Source organism: Balaenoptera ricei, chromosome 2 (genome assembly GCF_028023285.1).
Source record: "Balaenoptera ricei isolate mBalRic1 chromosome 2, mBalRic1.hap2, whole genome shotgun sequence".
Lineage (NCBI taxonomy): Eukaryota > Metazoa > Chordata > Mammalia > Artiodactyla > Balaenopteridae > Balaenoptera > Balaenoptera ricei.
Window position 1 is genome coordinate 135,431,362 of NC_082640.1, and position 13,955 is coordinate 135,445,316.

The 13,955-nt window shown below is 32.8% G+C and overlaps 1 protein-coding gene across 1 annotated transcript in view; it reads right to left on the minus strand.

Annotated features, from left to right (window-relative positions):
* The window catches only part of MDGA2 (MAM domain containing glycosylphosphatidylinositol anchor 2), an 822,473-nt gene that overhangs the window by 282,859 nt on the left and 525,659 nt on the right, over positions 1–13,955 (minus strand). Inside the window, exon 5 of the mRNA XM_059915690.1 lies at positions 6,728–6,860. Within this exon, the coding sequence (XP_059771673.1) occupies positions 6,728–6,860 (133 nt within the window). The remainder of the gene's footprint in view (positions 1–6,727; positions 6,861–13,955) is intronic.

Genomic DNA, 13,955 nt, shown 5'->3' on the forward strand with positions numbered 1-13,955 from the left:
TATCAACAATATTCTAATACTATTCTTTGTATTCTGTTGGTATCTGTAGTTATAAATACTATTGTTTAGAAAATCTGCATTACCTATGATAAAAAAAATCTACTAAGGCATTCATATTCCCAATGTTTTAGTACATGAAAAGATAAAACATTTTTTCTGTTTCTTTTCCCTTTTCTTCCTCCTGTTTCTTTCTTCTGCTTCACATACTAACTTCTCCATCATAAAAAAGAAAATTAGAAAAAAAAAGTGCAGATTCACTGACACATCATTTGTATCCATACTTTAATACTTTGTCCAGTCTTTTAAAATTTTATTATGATACTATTACAAAAGTGATCTTTGTCCCTCACTAAAGTTTCATTTTACCTTCTTCCTTTACAGTTTATTCCTTCCTATTTCCCCAAAGCTAAGAATTCAGGACCACACATACTCTCAGTAGAGTTCCCTCTTTAGGTTGAGAATCTACTGAAGAGTAGACTCTTTCCTTTAAATGGCTGATTCATTTTCTTCCTTTGATGTAACATATATTATGAACTTATATCTGAAATTTTAAAAGAAAAGGAATCCTAAATGCAGAGGCCATTTTCAGTCATTTTAAAGTGTTACGAACTGAATTGTGGCCCCCCTCAAATTTGTATTTTGAAGCCCTAACCTTCAATGTGACTGTATTTGAAGACAGGGCCTTTAGGGTGGTTAAGTAAATTTAAATGAGGTGATAAAGGTGGAACTTTAATCTGCTAGAGCTGGTGTCCTTGTTAGAGTCAGAAGAAACATCAGAGCTCCTTACTCTCTCGCTCCAAGAACCACAGAGGAAAGGCCACAATCAGAAGGTGACAACTACAGGCCAGGAAAGGGAGGCCTCACCAAAAATCAACCCTGACTGCACCTTAATCATGAACTTCTGGCTTCCAAACTGTGAGAAAATACATTTCTGTTGTTTAAGCCACTCAGTCTGTGGTATTCTGTTATGGCAGCCAAGCAGACTAATACAGGAAGTCATTGTATTTACACTAAGTATCTCTCACAAACATAGCCTTTCTTTAAAGCTGTAATTGTTGGTGAAAAAAATACACGTAGAGTCTAATAATTGGTGCTACTGTTTGTCTAGATGCTGTGGAGCTTGCTTGAAGGAAAGAAGTTCAAATATCCACATGGCTAAGAAAGATGCATGAAGTTAGTACTCAGGTATGATGACAGCAAAGTTTCTCCTGCCATTTCCTTTTGCCCTTAAATGGGCTATCTATGACAATGGACATACTATTTTACAAGAGGAGGTGTTTATGTCCACACTATCCTTATTACAGACAATTATTTCTATGAAATTCCTATAACTGAAACATTATTTTATTTTTCATAACACTCAGATAATTTAAATACCTCTAAACATAGAAGAGAACTACCATGAATAGATCACAGCATACAAAAAGTTTTATATTGAGTCTCACAGCAATTGCTGAACATTTACATTAACAACTTCCCTACAGGTTATATAAAATAATAAGAACAGATAATAGTTGTCTAACAAAGGGAACAGAGATGCTTCCTAACCTCTATCTCTTTCCGTGGTAAAATTTACTGAGACAGATTGGAGGGGAAAAAAAGAGAGAAAGAAAGAAAGAAAGAAAGGAGAGCGGGAGGAAAAGAAGAAGGGAGTATAGGTTTCCGTATTTCTATAGCCAGTAATACATTTCAATGACTTGGTTCCTAGATGTAATGCACATTTATGGAAAGCATCCTAACTGGATAATTTTATAAATGCTAAATTTGAGCAGACTGAATCAAAGGACCTATATAATTAAGTAAAATTAGCCCCACCTGCCCCATTTCTTTATAGAATTCATCATAACCTCTCAAGCAGGTACAAAGTTTGTATTTCATCCTAATATAAATAACATAATTAATTCTTATTTGCCTTTGAAATCATGAGTCATCAACATATAACTGCCTGAAATATATTAAAATAAATTAATTTTTTAAAATCATAATTTGTAGGTGCCCTCATGTTAGAAATACACATAATCTGAGAAATTTCAAATAGTTTATAGTTACCATAATTATGATAATTTAAAATATACCTGTATTTTAAAATTTTCTAAATTTACAAATTTTAATAGGTTTATTTTAATAAACTATGAAAAATACAACTAAATTAAGAATTTACCAATTAAGAGCCAATATTCATTTTCTTCCAAATGGGAGTAGAAAAACAATCAAAACAACTTTTAGACCCTGCTACAAAATTATGCCAACTGGTCAGGGGGTGTGCATGACAAGAAATAAATAAACATAACATTTTATGTTTTATAAAATTCTGTGAATTGTTCTTGATAAGGTCTAAGATAATTAGATTAGTATGATAAATAATGACATTTATGTAACAGAAGATTTTTCATAGCATGGCAAGTAATCAACAGGGGCCAACAAATGATTGGACACTCCATGACAGATATACAGTTATAAGCTCCACTATGATGTCAATTAAGAGTAAGAAAGTTAAGAAAACACATTATTGGTAAATCTACAGATGACACTGACTTTTAAAATGATGCCTAGACATTGCTTTTTTAAGCAGTTCTAGGAAATTGATTTTTATTAACAAAAATTCCTATTCACAAAATGTAATGGGGTCATGGAAAACATGACTGATAACAAAGACATTTGTTTTCCAAAGCAATTATTTACACTTGTTTAAATATATACATTGCCAGGTCATTCCCCAGAAAGTCTAATTCAGTAGATATGGAATGGGTCCAGGAATCTGTACTCCATGATACAACTGTTCTGTTGCAAAAAACTTTTAGAAATCCTTATCTACAGCAGACATTGTTTCTGTCTTCATATGCTGTGTCATTTGGGCATTGTGCAAATCAGGTCAATAGACTGACTGAAATTTAAAAGTTTATTTGACTATAGAGATGTTAAAGTGAAATTTTGTCTGTACCAAAAATACATTTTTTAGTCAATTATTTGATCTCTATTCCAAAAATTATTTCCAAAGTTACACTTTCCTAAGTATATTAACAGAGATTAATCAAACATATTACAGTATTTATAATATTGTAGAATATTCTCCTCCTCAATAAGTTACACATTTTCCTTGACATTGTGCAAACCATGAGTTAAAAATATGGGAACTTTATCTCTCTCATTTAGAGATTCACAAGAGGGAAAACTTAAAGAGCACCTGACTCTCATGTTGGTTATGGCAATGGTGACTTAGGATCTTCTTCTGATGTTAGAAAAGCAATGAACTTATTTGTTAGTTTATAGACCTGTTTGCATGGAGATGATGAAAGCTTAATTTATTCCTGGTGTACTTTGAGAGCTACCTCAATGATTTCACCTATTTGAAATGCACAAACTCTCCCTATTTTGTGCACAGCCAGATGGGAAAAGTGCTGAAGCAAACCTGGTTTGAATATGTAAAGCACCAAGCACATGACATACCTGATTATAGTTATTGAAGAGTCAAACAAGGTACTAGCTTATATTTTTAAACCCAATTATTTACCATAACTCTGAAGCTCATTTTGTAATGACTGTCAATCTAAAATTTTGTGAGTTTATAAAAGAGTTTATTTTGTTTGCTCAGTCTAGATATATAATATTTTTGCTTAAAAAATAATGGACCAGAAAACTGAAAGTGATCTTGTGCTCTTCATAGGACAAGAAGTCAAATCTCTGTTTTCTGAGCTGATAATTGTTAAAAATCATCTTAGAAATAGTCACCCAGCTGCTTTACAAGATGTCAGGAGTTGGAAAGTCTGTCACCTCTTCTGATAATTTTCTCCTTTCCACTTTAAGAAGTCCTTATTTACTCCTACTAAAACACTATGGCTGAGATTTAAGATCATTTTCTCAGCTCCACAAAAATTTTGAGTAGCTAGTCAGTCTCCTATTTTAAAATAACCCTTCAAACACTGGGATCAATCTTGTCCCCTCCCCTTGGTTACTAGCTGTGGGGAATTAGAAAATAATAAAATCACACATTTGTTCAACATAAAAATATTAAATATAATTTCATTGTACCTTGGTCTTTAAAGACTTTTTGTTTGTGTTAATTCAGTTCATCCTCAAAATAACCCAATAAGGATACTTTTTTTTATTTTTTAAAATTTTAATTTTATATTGGAGTATAGTTGATTAACAATGTTGTGTTAGTTTCAGGTGTACAGCAGAGTGATTCAGTTATACATATACATGTATCTATTCTTTTTCAAGTTCTTTTCCCATTTAGGTTACTACGGAGTATTGAGCAGAGTTCCCTGTGCTATACAGTAGGTCCCAATGAAGATACTTCAATTGCTACAGGCCAGTTTATTACGTGTCAGGTGATAGGAAAACACATGGCAAAAAAAAAAAAAAAAAATCCACCTGTTTACATCCCAGTAGTTATAAAGATAAACTAAACTAATAAACATGAAGTACTTTTAAAATTAATAAAGTATTTCTCAAGTGAAAGGTTGTAACATAAGTAATAATATACCACTATTATGTTATTTTTCATTCCACTGGATGGAAGAAATTTTCACACACATTGAGGTATGGGGAAGTCAGTCTGGCTTATACATGATTTGGCTTGGACTAGAACAGCCTACCTTATGGCCTGTCAACATGCATTGTATGTCTGCTTTAACCATTAAAGAAAAGAATGAATTTAAAAATCAAAATGGAGTAACTGTGTTTCAGGCATCCAGGATGGAGCCAGATGGCCATTGTGGATGTGGTTTCAGACACATTCCTGCATCATTGGGAACTTGAATTTTATGAACTGTATCAGACTCAAGCACACCATCAATTGTTCTCAAAATGACATCTGCAAGCAGCAGCGAGCTGCAACCTTATGGTCTCAAGGTCTTCCCTTATAACTGTGCAACCATTTCAGACCCCAACCAATACTTGCTTAACAAGCACCCTTACTTCTTGCCAGCTCCAATTCTAATTATTGACAAACAACTTACGTAATTTTGCCTTTATAAGCATCCCCCATTTTGCAGCCTGGTGGAACACAATTCAGGTGCTTCCTGAATCTGTGTCTCCTGGGCTATAGTCCTCATTTTGGCTCAAATAAAACTCTTTTATATTCCTATTATAGACTGTTTATGGACTATCTCCATTGACACACTGCAATGCCTTTACCCATCCCATAGGACCTACTTCCATTTAATTTTTAATTTTTCTCTCTGAATCATGTGTATTCTAAAAATACATTAAAGAAACTAAGAAAAACAAAATCAGTTATAATAATTCACAAAATAGTTCATGCCAAGAAGAATAATGTAATCACACCAAGTTCTTACATTAATAACTGATTTTTATTTCTCAATATCCTATTTGTTCTTTTAAGTGAAATGAAATTATTAACTTTTATAAGTCTTAGGGCCAGCAAGATTTTATAATTCTATTTTTTCCTGCAACACAGTTTTCATCAAGTCCTTCTCATCTTTCTTGATAAAGTTTTTGTCTGCCACATTCTTCTTTTAATTTCCTCTAATACTTTTATCCAGTGCTTAATGAGGATTTCTCTAGTTTAAGGCGATTTACATCTTAGCCAATAGCCCTATGCCTATCACTGCTGACCCATAATAGGAACACAGTAAGTTTCTGATGAATAAATGCATGAATAAATGAATGAATAAATAAAAGAACGACCTTTCAAAATTTGAACAACTCAGTGGAACACATGTTGATGAATCAACGTATGAGCACACAAGATTTCATCTTTGCAGAAAGTCCTAGGTTTAATCTTTCCACCAAATGAGCTGGATGGGGTTGCTAACTACTAGCTCATTGTCAGAGGAATAAATAAAGTATGTTCCACATGCTTTATATACATCAACTCAGTAATTCCTTCCTATAAGTTTATGAGTTTATGAGGAAACTGAGGCAAAGAAGAGTGAAGTGACTTGCTCAACAAGATCCAAGAGCTAATAAGTGACAGAACTGGGACCCAAACCAAGGAACACCAAAGCCCACACTTTTCAAGGTTTTTGTTAATGGGAAAAGTACGTTTAAAACTCTATATTTTAATATAATGATTTAAGAGTAAAAATTCATATTAATTGCCAATGAAAATTTCTCAAAACCTGTTCAAATTCTAATTTTTAAGTGCTTCTTTATATACAACCTTACAAAAGATAGTTCATTCACATGCTCTCTTTGCTCTTTCACTTAGACATTTCTTATTAATATGTTTGCAATTATTCTGAGGTCTATATTACTAAACACAGGCTAACATAAGTTGCAGTCTTGCTAATGTTTTGACATTTTCTACAAAAATACTTTCCTAAAAACACCTACCTGAAATTACCAATTAGCTTTCTTGACATGAAACAGAGTAAGAAAAAGGTTCTTTTACTCAGTTTTGGAATCACAAAACACTTTTAGCAATTTAGAGCACAAATTTTCATATGAAAAATCTAATATTTCTCAGCAATTTCTTTGAACAGAATATAGGCTGGCTTGTGACATTTATGAATACATTATTTTAAGGAACTGTAATTTTGCTTGCTGTATAAACAAACATATTACATGGGAGCATATTGCAATTAAATTTTATAGTGTCCACTTAAAAGTTTTTTATATACTACAGAATTTTCTGGAAAGAAAAGATGCCTTGTTCCTTACATATACTATAGAAATCATTTGGTGTATAAAAAAGTTAAAGAGACTTTTTAAACATTTGTTGTGGATAACAGAAATAAAACATTCAGAGGTAGTTCCGTACCTGTTTTATTGGAAAGTCTAAATGACACCATCTTATCAGGAATATTACATACATTCCTCACTGAAGCAATGCAGCTATAATTAGCATAGTCCTGAGGTCGAAGATTCTTTAGTTTTAATATCTTTGTTTCACCCTGAAAATGTAGAAAAAGTCATTAGAAAAAGTCAATGGTAACCAAAATTAATAAATGGATGAATCATGGCACTGTATTTAAAATTATATTATCAAAATATGGCAGATTGCCATTTTTTAAGGAAAATACCCTAAATTAAAACAAAAAAAAAAAACTATCACATTTAAAAATCAAACTGTAATGTGCATGGAGATAAAAACTGACTACAATGAAAATTCATAGCTTTTTTTTTTTTTTTTTTTTGCAAACTAGCTTCCTAAGGGGGGAAATCTATTTCTGGTGGTAGTTATGCAAATTATTAGAACAGTGTACTTAATAATGGAGTTTATTCAACAAACACTGTAACCTATGCAGGCTTCAACATGAAATGTTATGAAAGAAAAGGATTCTGAAGAGCCAATAAATGAAACACTGTTGGTAAAACAAAGTTAATGAGGTCAATCTAATGATAGATAATTAAATTAAACATACATAAATATTTTGTGTATATGGAGCAATGACAGATGATAAATCTTAAACTGCATTTAAAAAGTATTCATAAAAAAAAAAGTATTCATGAGTGTTTCTATATTATTATTATTTGTGTTAATTTATGTTCAGGAATTCAAGGTTTAAGTCTCCTGGGTAAATCTGCAAAATTGCAGATAGACTCAAATCAGGCAAGTGGTCAAAAACATCTTACAGGGCTTCCCTGGTGGCGCAGTGGTTGAGAATCTGCCTGCCAATGCAGGGGACACGGGTTCGAGCCCTGGTTTGGGAGGATCCCACATGCCGCAGAGCAACTGGCCCCGTGAGCCACAATTGCTGAGCCTGCGTGTCTGGAGCCTGTGCTCCGCAACAAGAGAGGCTGTGATAGTGAGAGGCCCGCGCACCGCGATGAAGAGTGGCCCCCACTTGCCACAACTAGAGAAAGCCCTCGCACAGAAACGAAGACCCAACACAGCCATAAATAAATAATAAATAAATAAAATTAAAAAAAAAAAATCTTACACACTCTTGATGAGCCAAAAAAGACCATGCAAAAACACTGAAATTGTTCAAAAGATAAAAAGAACAAACAAGAAGAAGAAGAAGAGGAAAAAACCTGCCCAATTCAAATAAGGTCTCCTGGGATTTCTTTACCATCTAAAGTTATTAATGCATCTCTCAAAATAGTTCCTTTCACAAGTAACTTAATTATGGAGATGGTAAAAAGTCTCCCAATGACATCATATTTGGTAGAGCATTTTTAAAATGTTAATTTTTTCCAGATAACATCTGTACAGAACCATGTGTTTCTTTTATTTTACTTAAGTAACATCATTCAAGTCCTAAAAATTGCAATACTTTGATACACTATTCAGAAGAATCAGAATATTTAGTGATTTAATACATAAAGACACTGCCTGTTCAGTTGCAGAAAAAAAAGCTTGCCCACACATATGCAGGCACACAGAGTTTTCCAAATGTCAAATGAGTCTTTCCTTCAGTGTGCATGGGTATTTGGCCATAATTCCTTTCATTCATTGTCAAAATTCAGTCTTAAAACAGTCACACCTTGAGCATTTTCCTCAGTGGGATAAATAATAATCTTCTATCTTTCAATTTTTCTTTAGGAAAGACGTTGCCTTTTTTCTGTATAAACAGACGCAAATACACCCCACAGGAATATACACAGAGTCAGAGTGTATGGTTCTAGAATTTATATTGGGTTGGCCAAAAAGTTCGTTCGAGTTTTTCCATAATAGCTTATGGAAAAATCCGAACGAACTTTTTGGCCAGCCCAAATTTTAAAACATGCTCTCAAAGTATTACAGAGTTCTCATTTATATTAACTATATACAGTGCATATAAAAGTGTGCTTAGTTACAAAGCATAGTTGAAAGAATGTTATACTAGAACCTGCTGACTCAGATAGTTTTTTGAATGAGATAATACATCTTACTCCTCCTACCTCTTTGACTGTTGTTGCTTAGATTTCTTCACTTTTCTTTCTCCTCTCAACACTTAATTAACTTTTGGTATTCTCTGGAATTCTATTTGTTCTACAGTTAATCACACTTTATAAAATTCCCTTAAATGATTTTATCCTTGCTGATGAATTTATACTACAAGCCTGATGAATTTATTCCTGGCTCCCCTCAAGTCTTTATCCCTATTCCAAAATTCTCCCTCAAGTTTTAGACGTATATGCCAATTTTTTACCTCAATATGTCCATTTTGATGTCTCATAGGTACCTAAAACTCAACATATGCAAAAATGGACTTCAAGTCTAAATCTACTCTTTATTCTTTAGTTAACAGGAATCTTAGGCTTTCAATTATTACATCTTATTCATATATTCAGTATCTTTATCTCAGATTTTATTGACCTTTCAACATGTTCAATTCTGAACATTCTTTTATTTATTTTTAAAAGTAATGCTCTAAACACAACATTCAGCTGAGAAATTTCTGATTGTGCTTGGTATAGTTTAAGAATCCAAGCAAGCATGATCCTCTAATCTAGAATCAGAACTTTTTTTTAACATGGAAATCTGATCATGCCATTTCTCTGCTTAAATCACAGGAATAACAATGGTATTGTCCTTAACATAAACGTAACAGTTGTTAACATGACTGTCAACCCTATATGACCTGCATTCTCCTTGCCTCCCCAGTCTCCTCTCATTTTTGTAATGCCTTACACACATTCAGCTTCCTTTGGCCACAGACCCTTTGCATATGCCTGGTTCCTCACCTCTCTATGCCTAATCAATTTCATCTCATTCTTAAATCCCAACACTCCTCACTTCCACAGGTAAGTCTTTCCTTACTTTCTGGAAAAGGAGAAATTCATTTTTATGAGTTCTGCTTATATCTTTTTATAACACAGTCTCATTTTTCCACTTATTTTGGTAATAGATTTATTTTCTGCCATACTCCTCCCCTTGCCAGTAAGTATCTAGAGGGCAGAGATTATGTCTGTCTTGTTCTCAGCACTATGTTCTAAGCACCTAGTACAGGACTTAGCGTAGAGAGACGCTTTTTAAATGAATACTTTTGCAATTAAAAGTACTATGACTACTTATCGTTCACCACTCAGGGTTTTGCTTTATGCATATTTATTTATCCAGAATTTATTACCTGCTTGGTACCTGATATGAACTCAACAGATGTTAATATACATAGTCAACATTCTAAAAGGAATCATGCAGTGATAACAATTCTCAAATATATGCAGAGGATGAACAGTGTCATTTAGATGCGTATTTAATGATAAAGTCTCTTTATTCACATAGAATTAATCATATTCTGCCAGTATTTCTTGTTTCTGTTTCCACTGACAAATTATTTTTTAATCCATATTTTCTGGATACTATTTCAACACTTTGCTGAAACTGTATCTTCTAATGTCATTAATAATGCTCTTTTGTTAAAATTCAATAAATCTTTATTTCTTTTTTATGCTTCTGTACTTCTCTGCTTACTTCTAACACTTTAGATTACCTTTGCAATTTTGACAGTTCCTTGTGTGTAGGTAAAAAATTAGAAATATAATAATTTAGACACTTTTTGGTTGTATTCTATTTCATTTTCTATCTACTATACAAATTTTAGTCTGCAATCTTCTACTATACTATATTCCTAGAGCAATCTGATGCATTATCATGGTTTCAATTAGCATTTATATATAGATACCTGACAAATTTCTAAGCAAAAAAAAAAAAATATATCACACTTAAAAACCATCACCAATAGTATTGTAATTAATGAAATCCTGCTTTTCAAAACTTTTCCTGTCCTTTTAGTTGCAATGTTTGCTAGCCATTACACTCTTGCACTTGAGTTTCTCCCCACCCCATCTGGATCTCTTAAGATAATCTATCCTGGTTTTCTAATTCTTTTTGACCATTATTTTTGTTGTTGTTTACATTTATCGACTTCTTCTTGCATTACAGAGCCCTTACCCCCAAAAAAGCCACTACATACTTTGCCAACAAACAAGTTAGACTTGTCTCTTCTGTTTCTAGATTGAATTTTTTCTCTCTTGGATTCCCCTTGACCTCTCTATGCATGTCCTCTTCCACCACTTCTATCTATACCTCTGACCTCTAACCTAAGTTCTTCGATAACTGACTGACGAAGATTTTCATCAGTAAGACATACAATGTCATATCAAACTCAATGAGTTCACCATTCCATTCCACTTACACTCACTGCATCACCTCATATAAATTTTCTCTTCTGATGTTGTGCTACTTTTTAATGATCACCTTATCATTCTCCTCTAATCCAGACTCAAGACTCATGTCATCATTCACTCTTCACTGTTTCTCATTCCCCCACATTCAATGGCATCAAGTGCCTTAGATTATTCATTAGTTTTTCTTTCACGAATGACCTTTGCTTTTCAATCTACAGGCATGATATCTGCTGTAGTCCCTCATCAACCACTGATTTAATGAATACGGCTTGAGAGCTTATTTCGGCTAAGGTAATGTACTGCCTAGTATCGAGAACTGTTGCTCTCCTTTATTCTAATCTCTCTGCATGCTGCCACAATACTTGCCTTCATCATGTCATTTTCATGCTAGAAAACCCTAAATAGCTCTCCTACTCTGACAGGTTATTTCAAAAACCTTTAGTATGTCATTTGAAACTCTACGCCAGTCTAAGCAAATTTACTTTTTTCTTATTCCTCACACAAATTAGTTTATTTATTATGTATTAATTTATTATTTTTATTTAATATTTATCCCCATCAAATTAGTTTAATCCCTATTTTAAGATGTCTTTTTATGATTTCAACTCTGTTTTTTTAATAAAACTATCCCTTGATATGAATCTTTTTCTGTTCCCATCTAAACCGAAGTGCAGTTCAAAAAAATCTGTATCTACTCTGTAACTCTTTTCTGACCTTCTCAGTTAGAAGTAAATTCTCTTCCTTTGGAACTTCTATTTCATTTTTATACCAAAATATCTATTTATAACTCACTATTGAGTATTTGGTTATGAAATTATCATTCAATGTGTTGACTTATGTTCTTTAACGGAATCATGAGGCCCTTAGGGGCAGAGTTATCTTATATCTCTAATAACACCTAATAGGGAGCCTTTTATATCCATTGCTTAATAAATATTTGTTGGTTGACAGGATATACTTAAAATTGGCCTTCCCACTCATAATATTCTGCAAGAAGTAATGTAGTTATAATATATAATCATAATGACTTTTAAAAATAAAAGGTACAAAAATATAAAATCTATAAAAATTAGACTTCATTTTTCCCACTATGCATTCTGTCCTATGTGTATGATGCTATATTTCTTGTATCATTCTTATTATTTTGTAATTTCTCTGCCCTTTCTATAATACTTGCCACATTAATAATCAATTGGAAACTGTCTGATTCTTTCTCTGTAATTTTTCTACAATTAAATATTTTTACTTGCACTACTAGAATAAATACACCATCAATTCTCTTGCTTCTCCCTATTCTTTGTAAAAAAATAAAAATTGTGTCACAGAAAGTCAATCCTTTCAAATTCTTTCAAATGTTATGCCACACTTCCTGTCTATCAAATTTTATGAGATCATCAGTTTCTTGACTTAAATTAACTACAACCATAGAGGAGGTGCTCGAAAGTTCTGTTTCTTGATATTCACGTTACGAAGCGAAATCTGATCTCTGTGAAAAAATGCATCATGCTATACACTTATGTTTCAGGTACTTTTCTATATATATGTAATATTTCAATGAAAAAATGTTTAGACAAAACTAACTATAGCCTTACTCTAAGTACTTTCCAAATGCTGGGAACACAGTGAAAAATACATTAAACTTTACGTTTGAAACAATAAATATGTAAACAAAGACAGAGAATGATTTTTACAAGTATTAAATGCTGTCAAGTAAATCAAACAAGGTATGTGATAGAGAGATGGAGATGTGGTAAGCTATTCTGGATAGGACATTCTGAGAGGTATCTCTAAGGCTTTTGAGCTGAAACTTGAATGACTAGAAGGATGTTTGAAAGATGAGTTATCACATATAGTATGATAAAGATAGTAGGAACCAAAACTGAGGAGACCTAACACAGCAGTAAGGTTGCCCTGCTGGAGGGTTAGATAGAAAATCAATGTGGCTGGAATATAGAGAAATGAAGACAATTGATTGACATTAAATTTCAGAGCCTGGAAGAGGCCAGACTAGATGGGCTGTGAGAGTAGGTTTTAATTTATTCTAATACTACTTATTTGGTGTTGAATGCCACTTGTCTACCTGATTATTATTTTTTTTCAAAACCTGCCCTCTCTTGTTGGAAAATATTTTAAACATGATTTCCACTCATCATAGCTGTATACCCATTAAACACAAATGCCCCTACAGTTATTTTGAATATTTCCATACAGCCATTATTTCAAGGAAGAGTTTTCAAACTAAAAGCTCTTACCCTTGAGACAGTCTCTAAAAGTATTTTTCCTACATTCTTTCTATTTTCTGAGTTAATGTTTTGTCTGTACCAGTTGTATTTGTTTATATGTTTATATATGTTTTCTGTCATTTACATTATATATTTATATTAATACTGCCTTTTCCATTGTATAAGATAAGGCCACTTTAAATTCCATTCCTGCCATTTGTGCAGTGCTTTGCATGCTATCAACTTAGTCAAGATTGCTGACAAGAAAAGAACAGAGCCAACTCACTGTCCTGCACATAATGTTTTCAGTAAACCTTTTTGAGCCACATTGACTCTAACAGTAGTAATAACAATAAAAAAAAATCTTTATATTAGGGTAAGCTGAAAGACAGATTTAAGAAGCTGAGCTAGGGGCCATCCACAGAAGAATTGAACAGTCAATTATTAGCAAGAGAATGTAAATGGGAAGTAGGCCCCAAGGGACTGATAAAACAATCAAGTACATTTGAACCAACAGCAATGAAGCTATGGCCATTAAAATACAGAGGTCATTTTTGTAGTAAATGCATTCTGGAAATATTTTATATACCTAAGCTCTTGTGATTAGGAATGCTGCTACTGTTTATGTTATCCAAAAGTAAAGACTACAAATTGGGTAGTAATTGAGATTTTAAGGCTTAAACGGCCTTACTGTTGAGATGACTCCCA